Source organism: Xiphophorus couchianus, chromosome 24 (assembly GCF_001444195.1).
Source record: "Xiphophorus couchianus chromosome 24, X_couchianus-1.0, whole genome shotgun sequence".
In the NCBI taxonomy this organism is placed as follows: Eukaryota; Metazoa; Chordata; class Actinopteri; order Cyprinodontiformes; family Poeciliidae; genus Xiphophorus; species Xiphophorus couchianus.
Window position 1 is genome coordinate 444,881 of NC_040251.1, and position 21,150 is coordinate 466,030.

At 41.6% G+C, this 21,150-nt stretch overlaps 2 protein-coding genes across 2 annotated transcripts; one reads left to right on the plus strand and one right to left on the minus strand.

Moving 5' to 3' along the window:
• Nucleotides 1–407: 407 nt before the first annotated feature.
• Nucleotides 408–2,557, plus strand: LOC114140420 (ankyrin repeat domain-containing protein SOWAHC-like). Its single transcript, XM_028010246.1, has one exon. It carries the CDS (start codon nt 540–542, stop codon nt 2,181–2,183), a length of 1,644 nt encoding a protein of 547 aa, XP_027866047.1. The 5' UTR covers nt 408–539; the 3' UTR covers nt 2,184–2,557.
• Nucleotides 2,558–2,590: 33 nt separating this feature from the next.
• Nucleotides 2,591–15,920, minus strand: dhrsx (dehydrogenase/reductase (SDR family) X-linked). Its single transcript, XM_028010250.1, has 8 exons — nt 15,768–15,920; nt 14,541–14,648; nt 14,168–14,236; nt 8,621–8,722; nt 8,302–8,509; nt 8,006–8,213; nt 3,597–7,936; nt 2,591–3,390 (listed from the first exon to the last, which is right to left on the minus strand). The coding sequence occupies exons 1-7, from the start codon at nt 15,865–15,867 to the stop codon at nt 7,757–7,759; spliced, it is 975 nt and encodes a 324-aa protein (XP_027866051.1). The 5' UTR covers nt 15,868–15,920; the 3' UTR covers nt 2,591–3,390; nt 3,597–7,756.
• Between the last annotated feature and the right edge of the window lie 5,230 nt (nt 15,921–21,150).

A 21,150-nucleotide genomic window follows, 5' to 3' on the forward strand; every position in this document is an offset into this window, starting at 1 on the left:
ATTAAACCGTTTCTGTTTCAGGACATAAATTAAGTGAAAACTATAATAATTATCCTAAAATGAGGTCATCAACATTTTAGACGTCCAGTTGTTTTAAAATAAAACTTATTTTCTAGGTTTTGGTAGCAAGATCAAAGGTTTCCCACTTCTCTTATTAATTTCGAAACAAACTATAAAGTGCTAGAATAAATAAAATGTAGAATAACATGGAATGCTTTTGGTAGATATTCGGACGTAAATGAACCCACGTGGTTCTTATTTTTTGATTTATTTCAGTAGTAAAACTAAAACTGGATTTTATTTTTGAAGATAAAAACCATCCCTCGTAATTAGTTCACAGTAATTTTTGAGTTTGTTATTGGGAAACTGGCTTTGACCGTATAAGGCCCAGACCGGAAGTCTCCCGTTGCTAGGAGGCGGAGAACGCTGGGGATAAAATGCTGCTTTCTGCTCTGCTGCGTGAAGGATCGGTTTGATTCAGGGTGCGTTGACTGTCGGGGTGTTCTCAGACTGTTCGTGCTCCAGGTAATGTGTTCCTCATGGCCAGCGGCTTCAGCCAGGACTCCATAGCGGACTTTCTGAGGCAGAGAGGAGGCACCGTCACGAGCCCTGAGCTTCTGGAGCATTTTAAAGCCGTGTTCCCACAAGAGCCGCACAGCAGGGCTGCTGTCCGCAGCATCTTTAAGTCTTGCGTGGACAGCGTGGCTTTCGTGAAGACAGACAGCGGAGTCAAACATGTCTGTCTGAGGAGACAGTTCCGTTACTGCGCTGCGTCCCCCTCACCTGACGACCAGGTGAGCCGCGATGACGCAGCCGCGAGCGCTCAGGTACAGCAGAAATCAGCGCGCGACTCAGGTTACGGAAATGACTGGAGGACAGTTCCGCATATTATCACTGCAGAGAGCGACCAGCCGGACAAACCGGAGCAGGACTGTGGACATCAGGGGTTGCTTGGTGTTCTGGATGAAGTGGCCGGCAGTTCAGCTTACATGGGGAACTCTGGGAGCTTCAGTACGCAGAGGAAGGACTCCAGGAAGGAGAAGGTCGAGAAACTTGCCATTCCACAAATCACAGTGATTCAAGCTTCGCCGCTCCCTGTGGCCGGATCTGTCTTCATCCTGCCTGGGCCTGAGTGTTCTGCAGCTGCAGCTGACATACACACCGATTGGACGCCTGAGGGCCTGAAAGAGGAAGAGCAACAAGATCCTGCGTCTAAGCAGACATTCCTCTCCACCAAGGAGGACTCAGAGGACAAGGAGGATGAACGCAGCAGCTTGTCTGGCAGCGAGGACAGCTGCAGTCCGAAGGGCAGCCGGAAGCACTTCATCCAGGTGATGATGAACAGTTCTCCTGAAGTGAGGAACAGTATAGATCTCCGCAGCCCCATCTGCCTCACCCCCAGGAGCGATGGTGACTCGGCCTCGGTGGGCTCTGCCAGCCTGGACGTAGACAGGACCTCCGTCACCCTGGACCCTGCGGAACACGAGTGGATGATGTGCGCATCGGATGCAGAGTGGGACAGCCTCCACGCCCTCCTCAGCAGCGAACCCAACCTGGTCCTGAAGAAGGACTTTGTCACTGGTTTCACCTGCCTGCACTGGGCTGCTAAGCACGGCAAGCAAGAGCTGATCGCTCTGATCATCAACTTTGCCAAACATCACAACCTTCCCATTAGCGTGGATGTTCGCTCCAACATGGGCTACACACCGCTGCACATAGCTGCCATCCACAACCACATGGAGGTGCTGAAGCTCCTGGTGGGGGCTTACAACGCAGACGTGGAAATCAGGGACTACAGTGGGAGGAAGGCCTGTCACTACCTCACCAACAACGTGAGTGTGGACATTAGAGACATCATAGGAGCATATGAGCTCGCTGAATCCAAAGGTGCAGAGCCTAGGGTTGGAGGACGCTGGAGGTTCTCCAAAGTCCTTCAGAACAACCTGAAACCCATCCACCGGCTCAGCCTTGGAGACAGCGACCTTATGGGCGGGGAGGACCATCTGAGGAGCAAACCCGTCCGGAGGAGGTCTTCGCTTAGCAGGATGAAGCCCAACCTGCAGAAGATACGCCAGAGGGCGTCCCAGCTCGTTCACAGCACTTCTTTCCGGGATAAACGGGAGCTGGATGAATCTGAGGAGAAACCCTCTAGGTCCAGACCTAAAACCCACTTCCTAGGTTGAGCCCAAGTCTGCTACATGACGCTTCTGATGGATTGGGGTTAATCATGTTAGCAGGAATCTCTGATTACCTTCAGTGGTGTCCCTCTCTCCCTGGTGCTTCACACTGCTGGTCAGCTGTCTGAAAGAAGGATTGTGATTTCTCCCTTGCATACAACAAAATCTGATTCATCTGCATAGAAATATTTCCATCCGTGAAAAGCAGGAAGCACCACTCGTCACCTCTTTAAGCTCGCATTGCTGTTGAGCAACTGACTCTAGACTGCAACAGCCTGACTAAATAAACAACTATCAGCTATTTGTCGTACTTCATGAAGACCAGAATACGCAAATGAAACTCAGTCCTATAGTTTTATATAAACCAGTTTCTGATGGTATTTTAATGGGAGTTTTCCTTTTTGTCCTAACTGGTTTTGCTTAGTTATAGTCCAAAGTTTAAGTGTCCCATAAGAAGCTGAAAAACTAATCCAGATTAGCCAGCTGTGCCATTCTGACCCGGCTCTGGGTTGGCCTGCTTCCTTTTATCCGTCCTCAGCTGACAGCCTCCGTGTGCAACCTGGAGCAGGAGCCATCAGGGCTAATCTGGATTTCATGGGGTTCATTAGGTCTGACGAGTTAGGTAACACGTTGGTGTGTGTGTTCTGTGTCTCTGCACATTTTTAACCTGAACTGACCAAAGTTAGGCCAAAGATAAGTTAATGCTTTGGATTTAGAGAGGCTCATAATTAAGAATGTTTATTTACAGAAATTAGTTGTAAAAAGTTGTAAGGTACAGGACACAGTGTTAGTTAATGTACAGTGTCCTGTTTGTCTTTGGCTTGGGCTGGACAATAAATCATTAACAATATAAATCGTGATAACAGAATATCAATATCTGCTCAATATCAACAGAAAATACATTCAACAGAATATTCCAATAATTTTAATGAACTTCAATTTAGAACCACAATGCATTCTGGGGGATGTAGGCAAAGGAAAGACGTTAGCTGGTCAACTGCTCACTCATTGGTAATCTAGCAATAACTTGTTGAGTAATTTGTGCAGCAGCAGTTTGTTGTTTTGCCACTGTGCCTCTAGCTTTTGCCTTCCTGTGTAATTCTGCTCAATTCTCACTTCACAGACAGTTTGGGCTTTCTCTCATTCACTTGGATTCCTTCAGTAGAATTTCTACCGGGCCAATCAGTAAACCGGAGAAATTATGAAAGATGACCTCTTTCATAATTTAGGGTTAGGGTTAAAATCATAGACTTGTTTTTGCTGTTTCTCATTGTCAAACTCACAGCTGAAGGGTTTCTTTATCTTATGTTTTCTCCTACATATAATGTTGTTTTTAAGTTATTTAAGTGCCCAAAGGTCTGTATTATTATTATTATTATTATTATTATTATTATTATTGTTGTTGTTTTCAACAACAACAACAATTTTGTTTGTATTCTGGCTGAAACTTTAGCAGTGGTAGCGGAGGTTGTTTACAGCGCAGGCAATTTCGGACGCTTTGAACTGGTGCATTATATACGTCATGGCAAAACGTTTGTAAAGTTTCAAACTTAACAGAGCCCACACCTCCAGGAACTAATTCTTTCTCACCATCTGTACGAAGCAGAGCTTAGGCAAACAAGGGGCTGTGTTTCACCAAGTTACCACTGGACTTATTTTCTGAAAGGACAACATGAGTACAACGGCTCAAGAAGAAATTGTGGACAAAACAGAACAGGTCAGTTTGGCAGTATTTTGGTCATGTAAAAGGAAAAACCAATCGATAAGTATTGATATTGACGTGAAGCACTCATATGTTTTTCAGCCATATCGCCCAGCCCTACTTCCAGTCATATTTTAAACACAATCCTTGGTTTTTGGATGTGAATCGAGGAGAATATTCTTTATTTGTGCCTCCATGGAAAAATAGACACAAAGTAGTGAAATAACCATGGTTTAAACATTTTTTAAGCATTCCTGCAGCATGATGCTCCCACCACCTTGTTTCACCATAGTGAATTTAGAGCTATGTGTTGGATTATTTTTTTTTCCATTTCAGTGTTTTGCTTATAGGCCCGAAAGATCCATTTTGTTCTTCTCAGAGCAGAACACAATCTTCCACATGTCTGTAGCAAACTGCAGTCAGAACTTCTGGGACTTTATGTTTTATGTTGGATTCCTCAGTATTTATGAAGCTGATGTTTGTGGGTGTTGTGGGACAAAATGTGCTCTTCTCTGAGCTAACAGCTCCACTTGAAGAAATTCATTATTCACCAACATGCTGTGTCATGTCAGAGATCAGCCTCGCCCACACACTGCACCGACTTCTCATTCCACATACCAGCTACTCACCTGGAACTTTCCACAATCAGCCTACAAAAACACTGTATTTTTCACGCAGAAAGGACTTCCTCTAATGTAGACATTTTAACGCCACCTGTGAGAAACTGGATCAGACACTTGGCTGCTCAGGATCAGCTGCTATTCATGTTTCTGAGTAAGAATTTAAGGGTTCTGCTGCCCTCTCGAACTTATGTTTATGCAATGCATTTTTAAATGACGCTTATAAGGGCTGTATGTGTCTTTTTGGGAACTCTGATAAAAATATATATTTAATGGGGTAAGAATTTCTGAGTTATCTCCAAAGAGATTTTGATGAAAATCTATTGGATTTAAAAAAAAAAAAATTTTATTTGAAAACAAAACAAGTGTCATCTACTCTGCTGTTGTGTTTCTTCTCTTAAAGTTAGTTAAGTTTGTTGCTGTCATAAATGATATATAAAAATTAATTACATATTTCAGCTTCATTGTCTGTTGTAATCTCAGGATCCCCCACTAGGTGTCAGTGTAGGACAGCAGTGTAACATCAGTGTCTGAGACTCTGAAGAAGATCACATTCGGATGAATAAGTGTTTCATATCTATATTGATAATCAGAGGAATACGTGATACTGACCTACACTAACATCTAGTAGGAGATTCTGAGAGTACAACTGATCATGAAGCTGAAATATTTTATTTTTACACACAGACACACACACGCCCACACACACACACGAGGGATTTAAACAGTTTGCAACTTACAGTTTATAATAGTTTAATTATTTAGATTTTAAGTTGAATAGTGTTAGCATAAAAATAGTTACTCATAAGCTGTGCTAGGCTAAACAGGTTTAGCGTCTGACTAGAAATATTTGCCTGTGTCCTAAACCACGGTAACAAACAAACAACTCAGAGTAGTCACATGCAATTTAATAATTTTTTTGAATCTTTGACAGCAGTGCAAAAAATACATGTTTATTGTATACAATAAAGAGATGAGGTGAAGTGTGTTCAACTCTTAACAGCAACTGGTGAGACATTTCCTATACATAATTTATTTTTTGCTGCTTATTACAACAAAAACACAAATATAAACTGCAAGTCTATTAACAAAGTAGAAATGCTTTATTAAAGGACTGTGTAGTAATACAATGCTTTGCAAAAGTATGCTGTGTTTTCCTTCAGCATTGCAGGTCATGGCTTTACTTAAGACACAAAAAGGAGATAAACTTGTTAAACTTCATTATATCTGACAGAAACTGAGCTGTTTTGTCTCAAATCACGAAGAGACACACATTAAAAACCTGCAGCAGAATATTACCTGAAGTGGTGCTTAACAACACTTTGAGCTGTGTGTGCTTTTTAAAGCATGAATCATTTTTTCCCACTTGACAATTCTGCACAATTTTGTGTTAGTCTGTCACATGGAATCCATTTAGGTTTGTGGTTGGAACAGGACAAAATGTGGAAAAGCTGAAAATGTAAGACTTTTGATAAATGTTTTTGATAAATGACATTAAGAAGACAGAAAAGGTTGCAAACAAATTATGTTAAATTACAAAGAAAGTCTTCTCTGTCCACACCATCTTCACACCCTAAAAGTTCACGCTTGCTGCTTCTCTTACATGATCTATGAAAAACCGGAGAAACATTTAGGCCACTTTTTATGTACTTTAAAAAAATACAAAAACTAACAAAAAAGGCATTAACAGGCTAAAAGGGAACCATTTGATATGATTTTATCAGTCAACATTAACTGTTTGAGAGTCTGGTTTAAGTTTTGAAATGTTCAAATTGCACTAGTACAGAAATACTGCTGCCCCCTAGTGGAAAAGAAGCAGGTTTTACAGATCTACACAATTTTAAGAAGCATCATTATAACCACAGAAACTGTTCACCATTCAGTCACTGAGTTGGCGTGAGGCTTTCTGTATCCTGGATTCAAATGTGAGGCCACCAGTCTGACAAAAATACAATAAAATTAAAAAAACAATTATCAGGCTTAAAGTTCAAACTGAAATGCTTAAACATTCAGATGGCATATGTAGAAATAGTAGTCTGCAAACTTCATTCAAAATGAAGGTAAGTGTGTCAAAGTTCAGGCATCATGGCAGACGTCATCTTAAGGCAACGGGATCTTTGTCCTCAGAAGAATAAACCAGACAGAGTATATAACTCTGAAGAGTTTTACAGTGAAAGGTCAAGTCACTCTGGAAGTAAAGGTCAGTTAAAGTCATGAGGCCGCATTATTGCTGGCTTGTGAAAAAAAAGAGTACATATCTGATTTCTCTGCATAATTAATTGGATTTGTTTCTTGTTTGAGTCACATTAAACAGGCATATGGTGAAATCTGTGGTGATTTTATTGAGCATAAAATCACCACAGAGATTAAAGCTGGCAGTAGTTCAGTATGATCTTTTGACCCTTTGCACAAGATGCCGTGCTCTTGGGCATGACGGATATCAAAACAACTTATGTGTACATTGACTCCTGTAGAGGTTGTCCAAAAAAAAAAAAAAAATCACACAGTTGATGTCACAGTAAAATAGTCACAGATGCTGCACAGATTAGGATGCAAACCAAACTTGTTATATGATCGTAAACCTTTGATGAGGAAACAAGATGGCGATGGATAGCAGGTGCTGCTTGAAAGGACTAGCATCTCTTGGTGCAAAAAGATTAACGTTCATATACACTTTGTAAGTAAGCAGTATTAGTAAGATGTAATGAAATGTTGTATTATGGAGAGAATAATACAATACTTCTAAAGAAAATGCTTCTAATCATTTGCAACCATCAAGGAAAAACATAATGTAGGCAACCATGTACCAAAAAAACTGATAAGCATCTAGATTTTTGACACTATTAAAGGGAAATGCCATCTAGGACATAGGTGCATAAGTCATGTGCTATGACTTCAGGCCATATTTGATCAAAGATTTGATCAAATCAACAAACACGTCAGAAGGAAGAAGGCATGGGCCGATTTCTAAGCTAGCTGTTTCCAACTTTAATAAATACTGTAATCTATGAGCCACAATTAGGTCTACTACTTCTTCTGCAGTTGCTGAAAAAGTGCTATATAAATAAAACATCTTCTTCTTCTTCTGAACAAGTAGAAGTAATGTCTGTATTGGCAAAAATGACTTGGGAAAACAATCAAAGTCGCTCCTGTATGTCACTTCTGACAATCGTCATAGTGCTTCAAAGAGGTTGGGTGACGTAGTCGAGAAGGGTCAATAATGAAGGACCATTGTGGACATGGGAGTCCTCCTGGTATCAGGCTTGGAGTCCCACAAGCTTGCAGCTCTTTTTCCACAGCTTGGCCTGCAGCTCAGAGTCGTAGGACAGATCAGAGGACTGCGTCTTCTGACCGTTGTACAGGTAACAGCTGCCCACCCCTTCCATCTCAGAGGCAGCTGCAGCATACACCGATATGGAGGCTCCCTCTGCTGGAGTCTGAGGACAACAGTATAACCAGTTCTAAACTAGTCTTTACAAAGTTAGATTAAGATTTTAAAGACATACCCTGAACAGAATACTGGCCACTGGTTTCTTCATCATCTGTGCTAATGTCCAGAGGTTATCATACAGTGCCGTGTCCACCATCCCAGGGTCCACAGCATTGACAGTGACAGAGAATCCCCCAGACGTCAGCTGCTCTTGAAGGTAGTAGGTGAAGAGGACCAGGGCCAACTTGCTTTGGCAGTAGGCACCATGGGAGCTGTAGACAGCTCTGTTGGGAAAGGGGTAATAAACAAGATCATGTACAACAAACAATTTACCGTTCATAGAGTCTATTGTGCTTTTATGATTGCACATACCTCTTGTTCAGGTCCTCCAGATTTATCTCTCCTGCGTAATGTGTGGCAGAGGCCATGTTGATAATTCTGGAGCAGCGACCCTGCCTTCCAGACGTCTTCAGCAGGTCCAGCAGCATGTTGGTCAGCAGAAAGTGGCTCAAGTAGTTCAGGCAGAAGTGGAATTCAAAGCCGTCCTCTGTCCGTCTCTCAGGAACCAGCATGGTTCCAGCTGCGTCAAAGCGGAACAGGTCAGAGAGGCATTGCCTGTCTTTAGAGTCTGACAATAAAGCTTCTGCTGTCATTAACTGTGACCATCTAATGAAAGGTGTGTGGAGCCTACCATTGTTAATGAGAACATGCAGAGGCAGAGATCTGTCTCTGAACTTCTGGACAAAGTGCCTGACTGATTTCAGGGAGGTCAGGTCCACAAAGACAAACTCAGCTGGAAGCAGAAAAGAAATGTTTCAGTTAGGGTACCATAGTTCTGACAGAACACTGCTGAGCTCCCAGTCCAACATTCTGGGCTGAAATCACAATCACTAACAAGAGAATTATTAAGCAAGCAGAAGGTCTGATCCACTGTGGGGAAGTTGATTAAATATGCAGACTAGAAATGATTCTAGCAATAACTGGATTTACACAGAATGAAGAAACATCAGAACACACAGTCAGGCACCACTGAGAAACCTTCCCACTGCCTGATACTACACTGTGTGCACAATTATTAGGCAAGTTTAAGTTTTGACCATATCATCATTTTTATACATATTTTCCAACTCTAAGCTGTATAAACTCGAGAGCTTATTGAATTTAAACATATCAGCTGGTGTTTAGTTGTTTAATGAGGAAGGGTGGTCCCTAAGGAGATCAACATCCTATATTAAGGTGCATAAGGATAGCAGCTTCTCTTCCTGTCAAAATGAGCCAAAAAAGAGATTTAAGAGACTTGAAAAGTCCAAACTTGTAAAGTCTTTCAGATGGATGCAGCATTCTTTAAACTGCTAAGATATTGGAGAGTGATCACAGAACCATCAAATGTTTTGCTGTGAACAGGGTCGCAAGAAACATGTTGAGAAAAGAAGACGCAAATGGACTGCCAAAGATTTGAGAAGAATAAAAAGTGACCCATTATTTTCCAATGCTGTCATTTTCCATAACTGCAACCTATCTGGAGTTCCAGAAGTACAAGATGTTCAGAGACATGGCCAAGGTAAGGAAGGCTGAAACCCAACCACCACTGAACAAGACACATAAGTTGGAACATCAAGACTGGACCAAGACAGATCTGAAGAGAGATTTTTCAAAGGTTTTATGGACTGATGAGATGAGTGACTCTTGATGGACCAGATGGATGGACCTGTGGCTGCATCAGTAATGGGTACAGAGCTCCACTTTGCACCAGATGCCAGCAGGGTGGGGGCGGTACTGGTATAAAGATGGACTCAAAATCAATTTTTTTAGATAACACTTTCTTCAAGCAGTGGTTCAGGAAAAGTCTGCATCTTTCAAGAAGATCATGATTTTTCCATCACATGCATCAAAGTACTTGTTAAAGTCCGCACTTTTCTCAGGAGAGGCCAGGGAATCATCCAGCTGCGGCAGAGGGCTGAGCTCAGTCAGAGCATTTCAGCTGGAATCACTTGGAGGAGATTCGCCTGAGTCTAGCAACCACTTCCATCTGGATGTTCCTCCTCTCTTCCTCCTGTGGGTGAGCCTGAGTTAAATTAAGTCCTACAGATCACACCCGTTAACAGTTGTTCTTGTTTTAAAAACTGGTTCTTAAAGTTTGCCCAGATTAGGTTTTTGCATCTTGAGTATCAAGTCACAGAGGTATCTATATCTTCTATTGGTTTGTTAAGCTACACCTCGTGTCAGTTATGTCATGCGAACACCACGAGGAATTACACCTTTCGGAGAACTGCAGGGTGACACACAGAATGAATGTCCACCACCTGACTATCTTTGTATGCTTGTTTAATATGGATAGGAATTATACTGCACTTAGCAGTAGCAGAAAATAGATGCAAACATTAAATCAAACAGACAACTATGTAATGAAATCAACTTCAATCCAACATCTCTCACCCTAATCGCCATCACTGCCTGCACTGGGAGAACAATTTGTGAGACAGAGAACTGAACCACAAGCTCCAACTCAGTCCGTCGGTATAGGATCAGTCTCGGTAGAGGGAGACGGACCCTGTTTGATTGTTGATTCTATGTTGCATGACTTTGTCTTTTTGTGTTTGTTATGATGTAAAGCACTTTGAAATGCCTTGCTGCTAAAATGTGCTATACATATAAATTTGATTGATTCCTGGGACGAGCTGAGGCCCATGGGCCGTTAGGATGCCAGAGGAGTCTTAATCCAAAGTTGGCTCATGGGACATTTTCTCTGCACCTACAGGTGGGCTCAGACGCTGTGCTCCAAGACCGGTTCAGGAATACAGATTGGACTATTTTCCACCATACAGACTTGGATCAGTACGCTTCATCTGTAATGAACCATATTTCCACCACCATAGAACGTGTCACCACCTACAAACGCATTACCATGTAACCCAACCAGAAACCGTGGATGAACCGAGACGTTCGTCTCCTGCTGAAGGCCCGCAACATCGCCTTCAGGTCAGGGGATGCACAGACATACAGTGAAGCCAGGGCTGAGCTGAAGAAGGGAATCAAGAAGGCCAAACATCACTACGTACAAAAGGAAGGTGGAGGATCATTTTTCTAACTCCAACCCCCGACGTATGTGGCAAGGCCTTCAGATTCTCACAGACTACAAGAACCCCAATACCACCCCCGCTTCTACTGATGTCTCCTTCCTCAACGAGCTTAACAACTTCTATGCTCATTTTGAGAGAGGGAATACCACAACTGCAACCAAAGCAGCTACCACCCCAGGCCAACAGCCACTGACTTTCCTCCCCATTGACGTAGGAGCGGCTCTGAGCAGGATTAAATCCCACAAGGCTGCGGGTCCTGATGGCATACCTGGACGTGTCCTCAGAACGTGCTCTGGGGAGCTGGCAGGAGTGCTGACGGACATCTTCAACCTGTCCCTGGCCCGCGCTGTGGTACTGACCTGCTTCAAGTCTACCTCCATCGTCCCAATCCCCAAGAATCCCAACCCAACCAGACTGAATGACTAGCCCTTACCCCCATCATTACCAAGTGCTTGGAGCGGCTGGTCCTAGACCCCCACCAATTTGCATACAGGCAGAACAGGAGCACAGAGGATGCAGTCTCTATAGCGCTGCACTGTGTCCTTTCTCACCTGGAGAGTAAGAACACTTACGCCAGACTGCTGTTCTTAGATTTTAGTTCAGCATTCAACACTGTCATCCCATCACAACTCATTACCAAACTCACAGACCTCGGCATCAGTCCACTCATGTGTAACTGGTTGCTCGACTTCCTGACCAGTCGACCTCAACATGTCCGGCTGGACAACCACTTCTCATCCACCATCATCATAAACACCGGAGTGCCACAAGGCAGTGTGATGAGTCCCTTCCTCTACTCCCTCTTCACCTACGACTGCAGACCTGTCCATGGCTCTAACGCCATCATCAAGTTCGCAGACGACACCACGGTGATCGGCCTCATCAGAGATAATGACGAGGCCGCTTACAGGGAGGAGGTAGACCGTCTGGCTGAGTGGTGCGACAAAAACAACCTGCAGCTGAACACCGAGAAGACCAAGGAGCTTATCGTGGACTTCAGGAGGAACGCTGACCTACATCCACCCATCCACATTAAGGGGACAGTGGTGGAGCATGTGGACACCTTTAAGTTCCTGGGAGTCCACATCTCCGAGGACCTGACTTGGATGACCAGCTGCTCCAAACTCATTAAGAACGGGCATCAGCGCCTCTTCTTCATGAGGACCCTGAGGAAGAACCACCTGTCCTCAGAGATCCTCACGAACTTCTACCACTGCACCATTGAGAGGATCCTCACCAACTGTATTACAGCTTGGTACGGAAACTGCTCTGTCTCCGACCGGCAGGCACTGCAGAGGGTGGTAAAAACTGCCCAGTATATCGTCGGGGCAACGCTCCCTGCCATCAAGGACATCTACAGGAAGCGGTGTTTGAAAAGGGCCAGGAAAATCACAAAGGACTCCACTCACCCAGCACACACACTCTTTTCCCTACTGCCCTCTGGGAGGCGTTACAGAAGCCTACGGACCAGAACCACCAGGCACCGGAACAGCTTCTTTCCCACAGCTGTCACGCTTTTGAACGCCTCCTGACATAAACCATAAACTATAAGGACTGTACTCCCCTATCCTCTCATACAACAATAACACATGGACTATCCTCACACACACACACACACACACACACACACACACACACACACATCACGGACTGTTTTCTTCACACACACATACAACCTGTAAATTTTATCTGCCATTATTTATCTTGTATTATATTATATACATATATAATCCATTCCCTAACATTCTTGTATAATCTGTATATTCTGTATAATCTGTGCATACAGCTCCCATATTTATATTTATACACAATATCTATATCTCTTTGTTATAACCCCTTATAGTCCATACATACATAGTCTTGTACATCTGTAAATAAATATTTATATCTCGTAGAGCACTTCTGGATGGATGCAAACTACATCTCGTTGCTTGTACTTGTGACAGTGCAATGACAATAAAGTTGAATTCTATTCTATTGTATTCTATTCTATGTCCAGCATGGGGAAATGGGATGATCTTGACATACTCCACTATGTGGCTGTCCAGTAAAGAACTTAAAGGGATCCACAATTAGCTATAACAATAGACTTTATTTGGCAAATATCTATTTTAGATGTCAAAACAATACAGTAATAATACTGTAGGTTATTTCTGTTTTATAAATTTTAATACAATATTGTCACAGGAACGTTACCATGTTATGCACGCTGCAATGCATTATGAGTAAATGATGTCAAATGGTCCAACTGACTGGTTCCGTCCAGCCAAAACAGTGATGAGTAACGTTATTAAGTCTTTTTAACTTGAACCGGAGCGTTGAAATCAATCTGAGGTGATGAAAATGAGGAGAAGCAAACGGAGGAAGAGGACAGAGTTGGCCGTGGAGCTGCTGGGATTTTGCTGCTGCCTTCAGCTTCGTAAATGAAACAACGAATGACACTTACCTCTGGTCGAACTGTGTGATCTGGTAAGTACTACTGTTGCTCTACAAGGTTTCTCCCAGTGTATCATAAGCCTGGCAGGCCACCAGGCTGTACTTGTGTCCCCACCAGGCTAAGCATTATTTATTTATTTTTTAACAATCGCCTTTTTATAAAAATACTTTATAGTTGTGTAGGTTTTAATCTTCCAGTCTTCCAATAACATCAAGTGATATTTTCAAATTTTCTGTCAACTTTAAACATTTATTAACTCAAAAACACAGTGAGCTGCTGAATGACTTCCGTACGCCCCGAGCTTAGCAATGAAACAAATAAATAACTAAAACTAACAGAGAAATCCACATAACTGCAATTTTGAACATATAAAACAAAGAAACCCAGAATAACATCACTAAATAGGCCTTCTGCCTAAGGTCAGAGGTCATGATTCAACAATCAGAAAGGGGAGGTCAAAGTGGCATAAAATAGCATCAGTTTTTTCCCTTTAATATACAAAATCAATATTTGAAAACTGATTTTTGATTTTCTCTGGTGCTCAAAATGCTTTGAAGCATTTAAATGAGACCAAAAAAAAAAAAAAAGCAAAAACACAAGAAACCTGTAAAGGAGCAAGAATCTATAATATCTCAATAATGTAATAATATAAATAAATTATATTTCACTCTAATGGTTTAAATATGTAGTAGATCTATTATTAAAATTTGTAATTGATTACCTTTTCCTTCATTGCATTCTTCATTTATCCTCCTGACAGCTGCAGCGCCCTCTTCTGGCTCGTTCCCAGCTGGAGATCATAGAGATCATAAAGGGGCTTGGTGGGATGATGTCCAGGATGTGGTTTACTTTAACTAAACCCTTCTGTCTGAGGCATCAAACTGATAACATTTATATATGAAATGACAGGCCATTGCATGCAAGACTTAAACTAAAAAATAACTTAAGAACAGATGTTACAAAAAAAATTACACATTGCTGTCATCTCCTTGCCTCTGCTTTGCAAGAATTACAGTAGAAGGAAAACATGTCAAAGTCATAATGATTGATAGATCTGACAAAAGGAACATGTTATTAGTGAGGCAGCAGCCTACCTATGATGACATGCATGCCCAGGCTTGCCAGGTGTCTTGCAGTCTCAAACCCCATTCCTCTGGTACCCCCAGTCACTATGGCAACCCTTCCCTTTTGCTTTGGTAAGGCTAAGAAAAGAATGTGAGAAGAAGCTATTCATTTCTAGATAAAGAAATTGAGTTAAATGACAGGTTCAGCAAACTGTTTTAGGTCCACTTTATTCTAAACAAGTTCAGGGTTTTATTGGGATGAAACTGTACATTTCTCACTCACCCTTCAAGTTAAGCTGATAATAGAAAGTTTTATCTAGATTTTAAAAAACCAGCTGGGCAGAACATAGAACCCGTACCGACCACTAATACTGGTAAATCTGTTTGTAAGAATCTGTTTGTAAGTGTTGTTGCACTGCGTCACACTTGTTCCGTCTGATTGTGAAATGTATAAGGAACACCAATGGATCAGAGGTTGATCCAGCGGTTTTGATCGCCTTACAAAGTGGATTAAAACTTTTAGAAAGGTCAAACCCAGATAAAAAAACTGCATGGTGAGATCACATGTTCTGTAAGTTTACAACAGAACATTTAAACCCTTGTTTTATCTGTGTGTATTCACCAACCTTAGAGTCAAACTCAAAAACGTAAATCAAACTAAAATCTTTATCCAATTTACACGGCAGTAAAACGGTTGGAAAATTTCCCCATTCATATTCAGCCACGGACATTCTTGGGAAGATTTGTAAGGGATTAAGGGAACAGTTCTTTCTTTGTTTCCATCCGGGACGCGTGAGAACTTTCTCTTCATCCAAATTCAAATAATGAAATCATAATTCTCCACTCTTATTACTATGACCACGATTTTGGATGATTTTAGTCTGATTCATTAGTTAAAGTGAGAAAGTCTGCCCATTGTTTCTCATCTATAGTTTTACAGAACATATACATTTATATTTTAAAGTGTAATAATGTCAATGATGTACAGCAGGAAGTCCTGCCTGAGCTCCCATCTCGGAATCATTCTTATTGCCACAGCAGTGGCAGCTCCAGAGTTTTTATTTCTGCAGGTCCTGAGAGGGACGGGTAAGGGTTAGGGACTCAGCTATTAAGGATCATTTGTTACTCTTCTCAACACACAAAAGCACAAACAGAGGTGCATTCAGAACTCAAACATCTACTACAGTCAAAACAGCAATACAAGTTCGTTTCCTGTTGCAGTTCAAACGTGAAAGAGAAACAGAGATTGGATCTAACCTGGCATCTCAAAGGTTCGGTTGAACATTTGGTAGAGCAGAACTTTGATCCCACACAGATACAGCCTGAGGAGAGGAATCAGCGTTGACAGCAACCACATCCTGCAACCTGCAGCCTGTGTAAGACGATGTGACGTAACGCGGTGCGGTGGTGAAATGAGTCCGGCTCTCCGTTCCAACACTATAACATCTCTGTGGTTCCGCCCCCACACATTTCCGCGTAACACTTTGGCATTTCCGTACTTTTTTCCCCAGCCCTGCATCTACAGAACAAAACATCATTATGATCGAAGAAATGCAGTTCCAACTACCGCAAACCATCAGATATGGTGTGGTACATTCTGAAAAACTGTTAATCTTTTACTGTTTCACTTTGGACCAATTTATTGGCAAAATTATTTCTTTATACTTCAGAATTGAAGTCGTGTGTTACCTAGGGCAACGTTGTGCAATAAGGACATAAAAAGGATGAATTCCGAGGTGATTAAATCTAGAAAATGTCAGCAAAGGATTTATTATGCTGCTGAAAAAACACTAAACATATTGTATGATTTGACAAAAGAGTGATTCATTGCAGATCTATTTGATACCCAGAGTCATTTTGTCTGGCCTGCTTTGTTTTCCATCCAACCATCCATCCATCTTCTGTTCACCCTTGTCCCTAATGGGGTCGGGAGGGTTGCTGGTGCCCATCTCCAGCTACGTTCCAGGCGAGAGGCGGGGTTCACCCTGGACAGGTCGCCAGTCTGTCGCAGGGCCTGCTTTGTTTTCATGTTTTAAAATTTCCCCAATGCATTTGTAACTATCTGGTGATTTTAATTATGCCCCCCTCTCTTCGCATCTTCCAATGTTTCAGCAGTTTTTCAGCTGCTCTACCAGAGACATTGCAGCGAAACAAGACATTGGATTTGTTTTAGACAAATATCAAAGATTTGACAACTACCAAAGCAAGACCTCAGCTTGGGAAATTAGAACACAACCTTGTGTTTCTCTGCACCAAATATAAAGCCTTTGTTCAGACACAACCTGTAAAGAAGAGAACTGTGAGGCTGCCATGCACCGGCCCTCTCACCACCACCAGCAGGCAAGGTGTGTGACATGTCTTGCTCAAGGACACAACAGCAGAGGCAGTGGCAAACTCCTATCACTGCCTCCACCATCGTCCCAAGGAACAACTATTTGAAGAACTTCAAGTTACAACATTTATTTTTCCTTTGGAATTAATAAAGTATTTTTGAATTGAATTGTATTGACTTAATATTTACCTTTAAAATTGTATTATGTAATTACCAGAACATCTTGTTGTTATGGGCTGCACAGTGGTGCAGTGGGTAGCACTGTTGCATTTGCCTTTCAGCAAGCAGGTCCTGGGTTTGATTCCTGGCCTGGGGTCTTTCTGCATGGAGTTTGCATGTTCTCCCTGTGCATGGTGAGTTCTACTCTGGGTACTCCGGCTTCCTCCCACAGTCCAAAACATGACTGTCAGGTTAATTTGTCTCTCTAAATTCTCCCTAGGTGTGAGTGCGTGTGTGTGATTGTTTGTCCTGTCTGTCTCTGTGCTGCCCTGCGACAGACTGGCGACCTGTCCAGGTGACCCCGCCTCTCGCCCGAAACATTCGCTGGAGAGGCACCAGCACCCCCACTGCCCCCACTAGGTACAAGGGTGTAACTAGATGGATCTTGTTGTTATTGTTGGTTTATTTCCCCCCCATCTTGGATTATAGCATAAAACATATTTTTCAATATTTTTCTTTTAATTGTCATAATTTTTGTCTACCTAATTTTAATTTAATAATTTAATAATTAATTAAAAATACCCATTTTCTTAAAATGAATAAATCAATATGTTCTAGAATCTTTTGTCAACTTTATTACCATATTGCATGAAATGATCTAATTTCTTCTATTCTTACTAAAAAAATATTTGCCTTTTTGTGAAATTTCAATTTAAAAAGCATATTATTATATCATAAGAAAAACACCATTGATTTTTATTTTGAGAGATGCTCATTTAAACGTTTTTAAACTCTGATTTCATTAGGGCCAGGTACTTCTTAGCATGTATGCTAGCAAGTGATTTTATAAAGTAAATGTTTAAAATCATCAATTTCACAGACAAACTGTGTTGAGTCGACATACGTTTTTCTGCTCTAATCTGTAAACAAACTTCCAGAAAAGTTCAAAAATGCTGAAACTAACTACTTTCAACTCTGTAGCATCCAAACAACCCTGAGAAATCACTATAAAGCCTGACAGAGGGTGGCACTCTCCTTGAATGCATTCCTATAAGCAGCAGCACAACATGTAGAAATTCTGAAAAGTGATGGTTTTACAGAATCTGATTTGGATAAGAAAATCTGAACCTGGAAGCTGTGAGATAAACACCATATTCTTTGGATGCTATTTACTGCTCTTTAGATTGTGATTTTGATAAATAAATCAGAAAAGTGTGATGTGTGGTTACCATCCATACTAAAGGGGCAGTGTGTTGCTAATGCAGGAACTAATAGTTTCTAGCAGTGAGGTTTGCATACACTGAAGCAAAGACAAACATAATTGAAAACAGAGAACACTACAGTTCTTGCTAGATTTGTGGGATACTATGCTGCCTTAGATGTTCCTTCATTCTGCCTGTTGCATGTGGTTTTAGCTAGTCATATGAAACAGTAATCACTTGGGATAAACGTCACAGCTTCTTGAGTTTCTTTAAGTGTGAAATGACATCCAAATAACAAAACTGTGTTTCAGTGACTTTAGTTGGTATATCATAAGACCAGGAAGTCAAGACACCTCGTGTTCTCTTATTTTACCAAGGTTTGTAGTGCAAACAGAAATAAGCTTCAAATTTGCCCTCAATAAGTCAACAGATACTATGATTAATACGCTATGGAGGTTTAATACTTTTAAATTAAGTGATTTACAGTGTTACATGATTTTGACTTATCAAATAAACAAACTTATTCACTTTATTTTAATTGTGTTTCTTATTTAATGGAAATATTATATACGGAGGAACATTGGCAAAATATTGGAAACTGCATTTCCATTTGGAATGGAAATGCAGCTAATGTCCCTGGACCTGCACAGTTCATTAGCCTTTGTTTGGCTAATGAACAACTTGTAAATGTTTATCCTTTTGATTGTTTTGTGTTTTGTCTGTATCTCATTTTTGTGTTTTACATATCAAATAGCAATGTGTTTATGATCCAGTGCATGACAACTTTCAATTTCTTCCCAGGATAGGAGCATACCATCTCCACAATGCCGTTGGAACTGTGGTGGATTAAATCTATTCTGTTCCTATTGCTATGTCCATCCATCTGTCCATCCGTCCATCCATCCATCCATTTTCTTCTGCTTATCCAGGGTTGGGTCGCGGTGGGAGCAGCTTAAGTAGAGAGGCCCAGACTTCCCTCTCCCCGGCCACTTGTTCTAGCTCCTCAGGGGGAATCCCAAGGTGTTCCCAGGTCAGCCGAGAAACATAGTCCCTCCAGCGTGTCCTAGGTCTTCCCAGGGCGCTCCCCACAGTAGGATGTGCCCCGAACACCTCATCCTAACCAGATGCCTGAGCCACCTCCACTGAAGGATGTGAAGGAGCAGCAGATCTACTCTGAGTCCCTCCTGGATGACTGAGCTTCTCACCCTATCTCTAAGGGAGAGCCCAGACACCCTATGGAGAAAACCCATTTAGTCCGTTTGTATCCATGACCTCGTTCTTTCGGTCATCACCCAAAGCTCATGACCATAGATGAGGTCAGACGTAGATCGACCAGTAAATCGAGAGCTTTGCTTTTTGACTCAATTCTTTCTTCACCATGATGGACCAGCACAGCGCCCACTTCACTGCAGAAGCTGCACTGATCCGCCTGTCGATCTCCCGTTCCCTTCTTCCCTCATTCGTTAACAAGATCCCAAGATACTTGCTATGTGTTGCTATGTGTATGAGATTAGTGATGCTCTTGTTTTACATTAGACGACATGGACTTGCTACAAATGTGTCTGGAGACTTGAGGACAAGGGAAGACAATGACTACACAATATGGCACTTACCGAAGAGGACACCAGGTTTATGTCTGGACCAGTCTGAACTTCAGGCAGCAAAGCACCAACAACCAATGGATGTGGATGACCAGGAGAAGTTGAAAGATGCTTGAAAACTGAAATGTCAACTGCAGTAGGTTTTTCTATAGGGAATGGTTCTATAATGTAGCAACAGCATTGAGTAACATGAACCCCCTTAATCTTAACCAAATGTTGTCTATTTGTTTTGAAGCAATCTATTGTCATCATGGTCAGGGTCTTTCCTAATTCTCCTCCTCTAATGACCCAGCTGTCTGACACGCCCAGTCTGCTCTTTAAAACCAACACCTCAGGCTAAGTTTACATCGTGACATCTGTCGTTATCCAGTGCATGCACTCAAAGGTCCACCCAACATGACAAAGTTTAACTTGCTTCTGTTTCTAGTTGCTGGAACATCGATGGTCCAAGGCAAGAAACATCAAGGCAAGAAGCTGCCCTTCAACAGAGAGGTGGTTTATGTGTCAAAGGAAAAGGAAAATCTTAGGAATTACCTTCATGATTTGTTTGTTTTATGGGGCTTAAAGCTTTTCATCTACCATGCTGAAGATTGGCACAACCTTATTCTGTATTTTCTCCATACAGGAGAAGATCTGCCTGGACTCATTAACCATGGTAAGAGACATTTTCGGCTCGACAATCATAAATAGTTCCATCTTAAAGTCTATAAAAGAAAGGTTGAAGTTGTCTTAATGCTTCCTTGTACCTAAGACATACATGGAGGAATCCATGATTTTGTTGATGCTGCATAATGTTCTTATTCTATGGAATACATTTTGTCATGCCATCAAAACACAAAGATGAAAAGTGAAACACTGGAAAAAGGTTGAAACTTTATGACCCTTGAAATATTTAGTGTGGGATTCTGTAGAAGTATAGGGTCTTTTGAGGGCTGCCTCATACCTGTAGGCCCAAAGCTAAAGCCGGTTTCTGTACTTTTTGCTGGCCGAAATCCTTCAAGACGGCTCATAGTTCTTGAACCTGTTTGTGGTGTTCATGGAAAGAATCTGAATTGAAGGTGTCTGGTTTGGGAACCTCAGAATCCTACCTTTGTTCTTTGCATATGATGTTTTGTTGCTGACCTCAGACAATAGTTCTTATATTGATATCTATTTTACTAAGATAAACTAATTTTATTGTCAGATGAAGAATAAATCTAAGTAAATCCTGGAAGCATCTTTCAAATGATGAAACAAGCTATCCAAACCAACCTGGTAACATGTGAAATAGTTATGAATTAATTATGATTAATCATCTTTTGGGGGAAGCTCAGTTCAATTTCAGAAGTCAGAGAAGGTCTAGAATC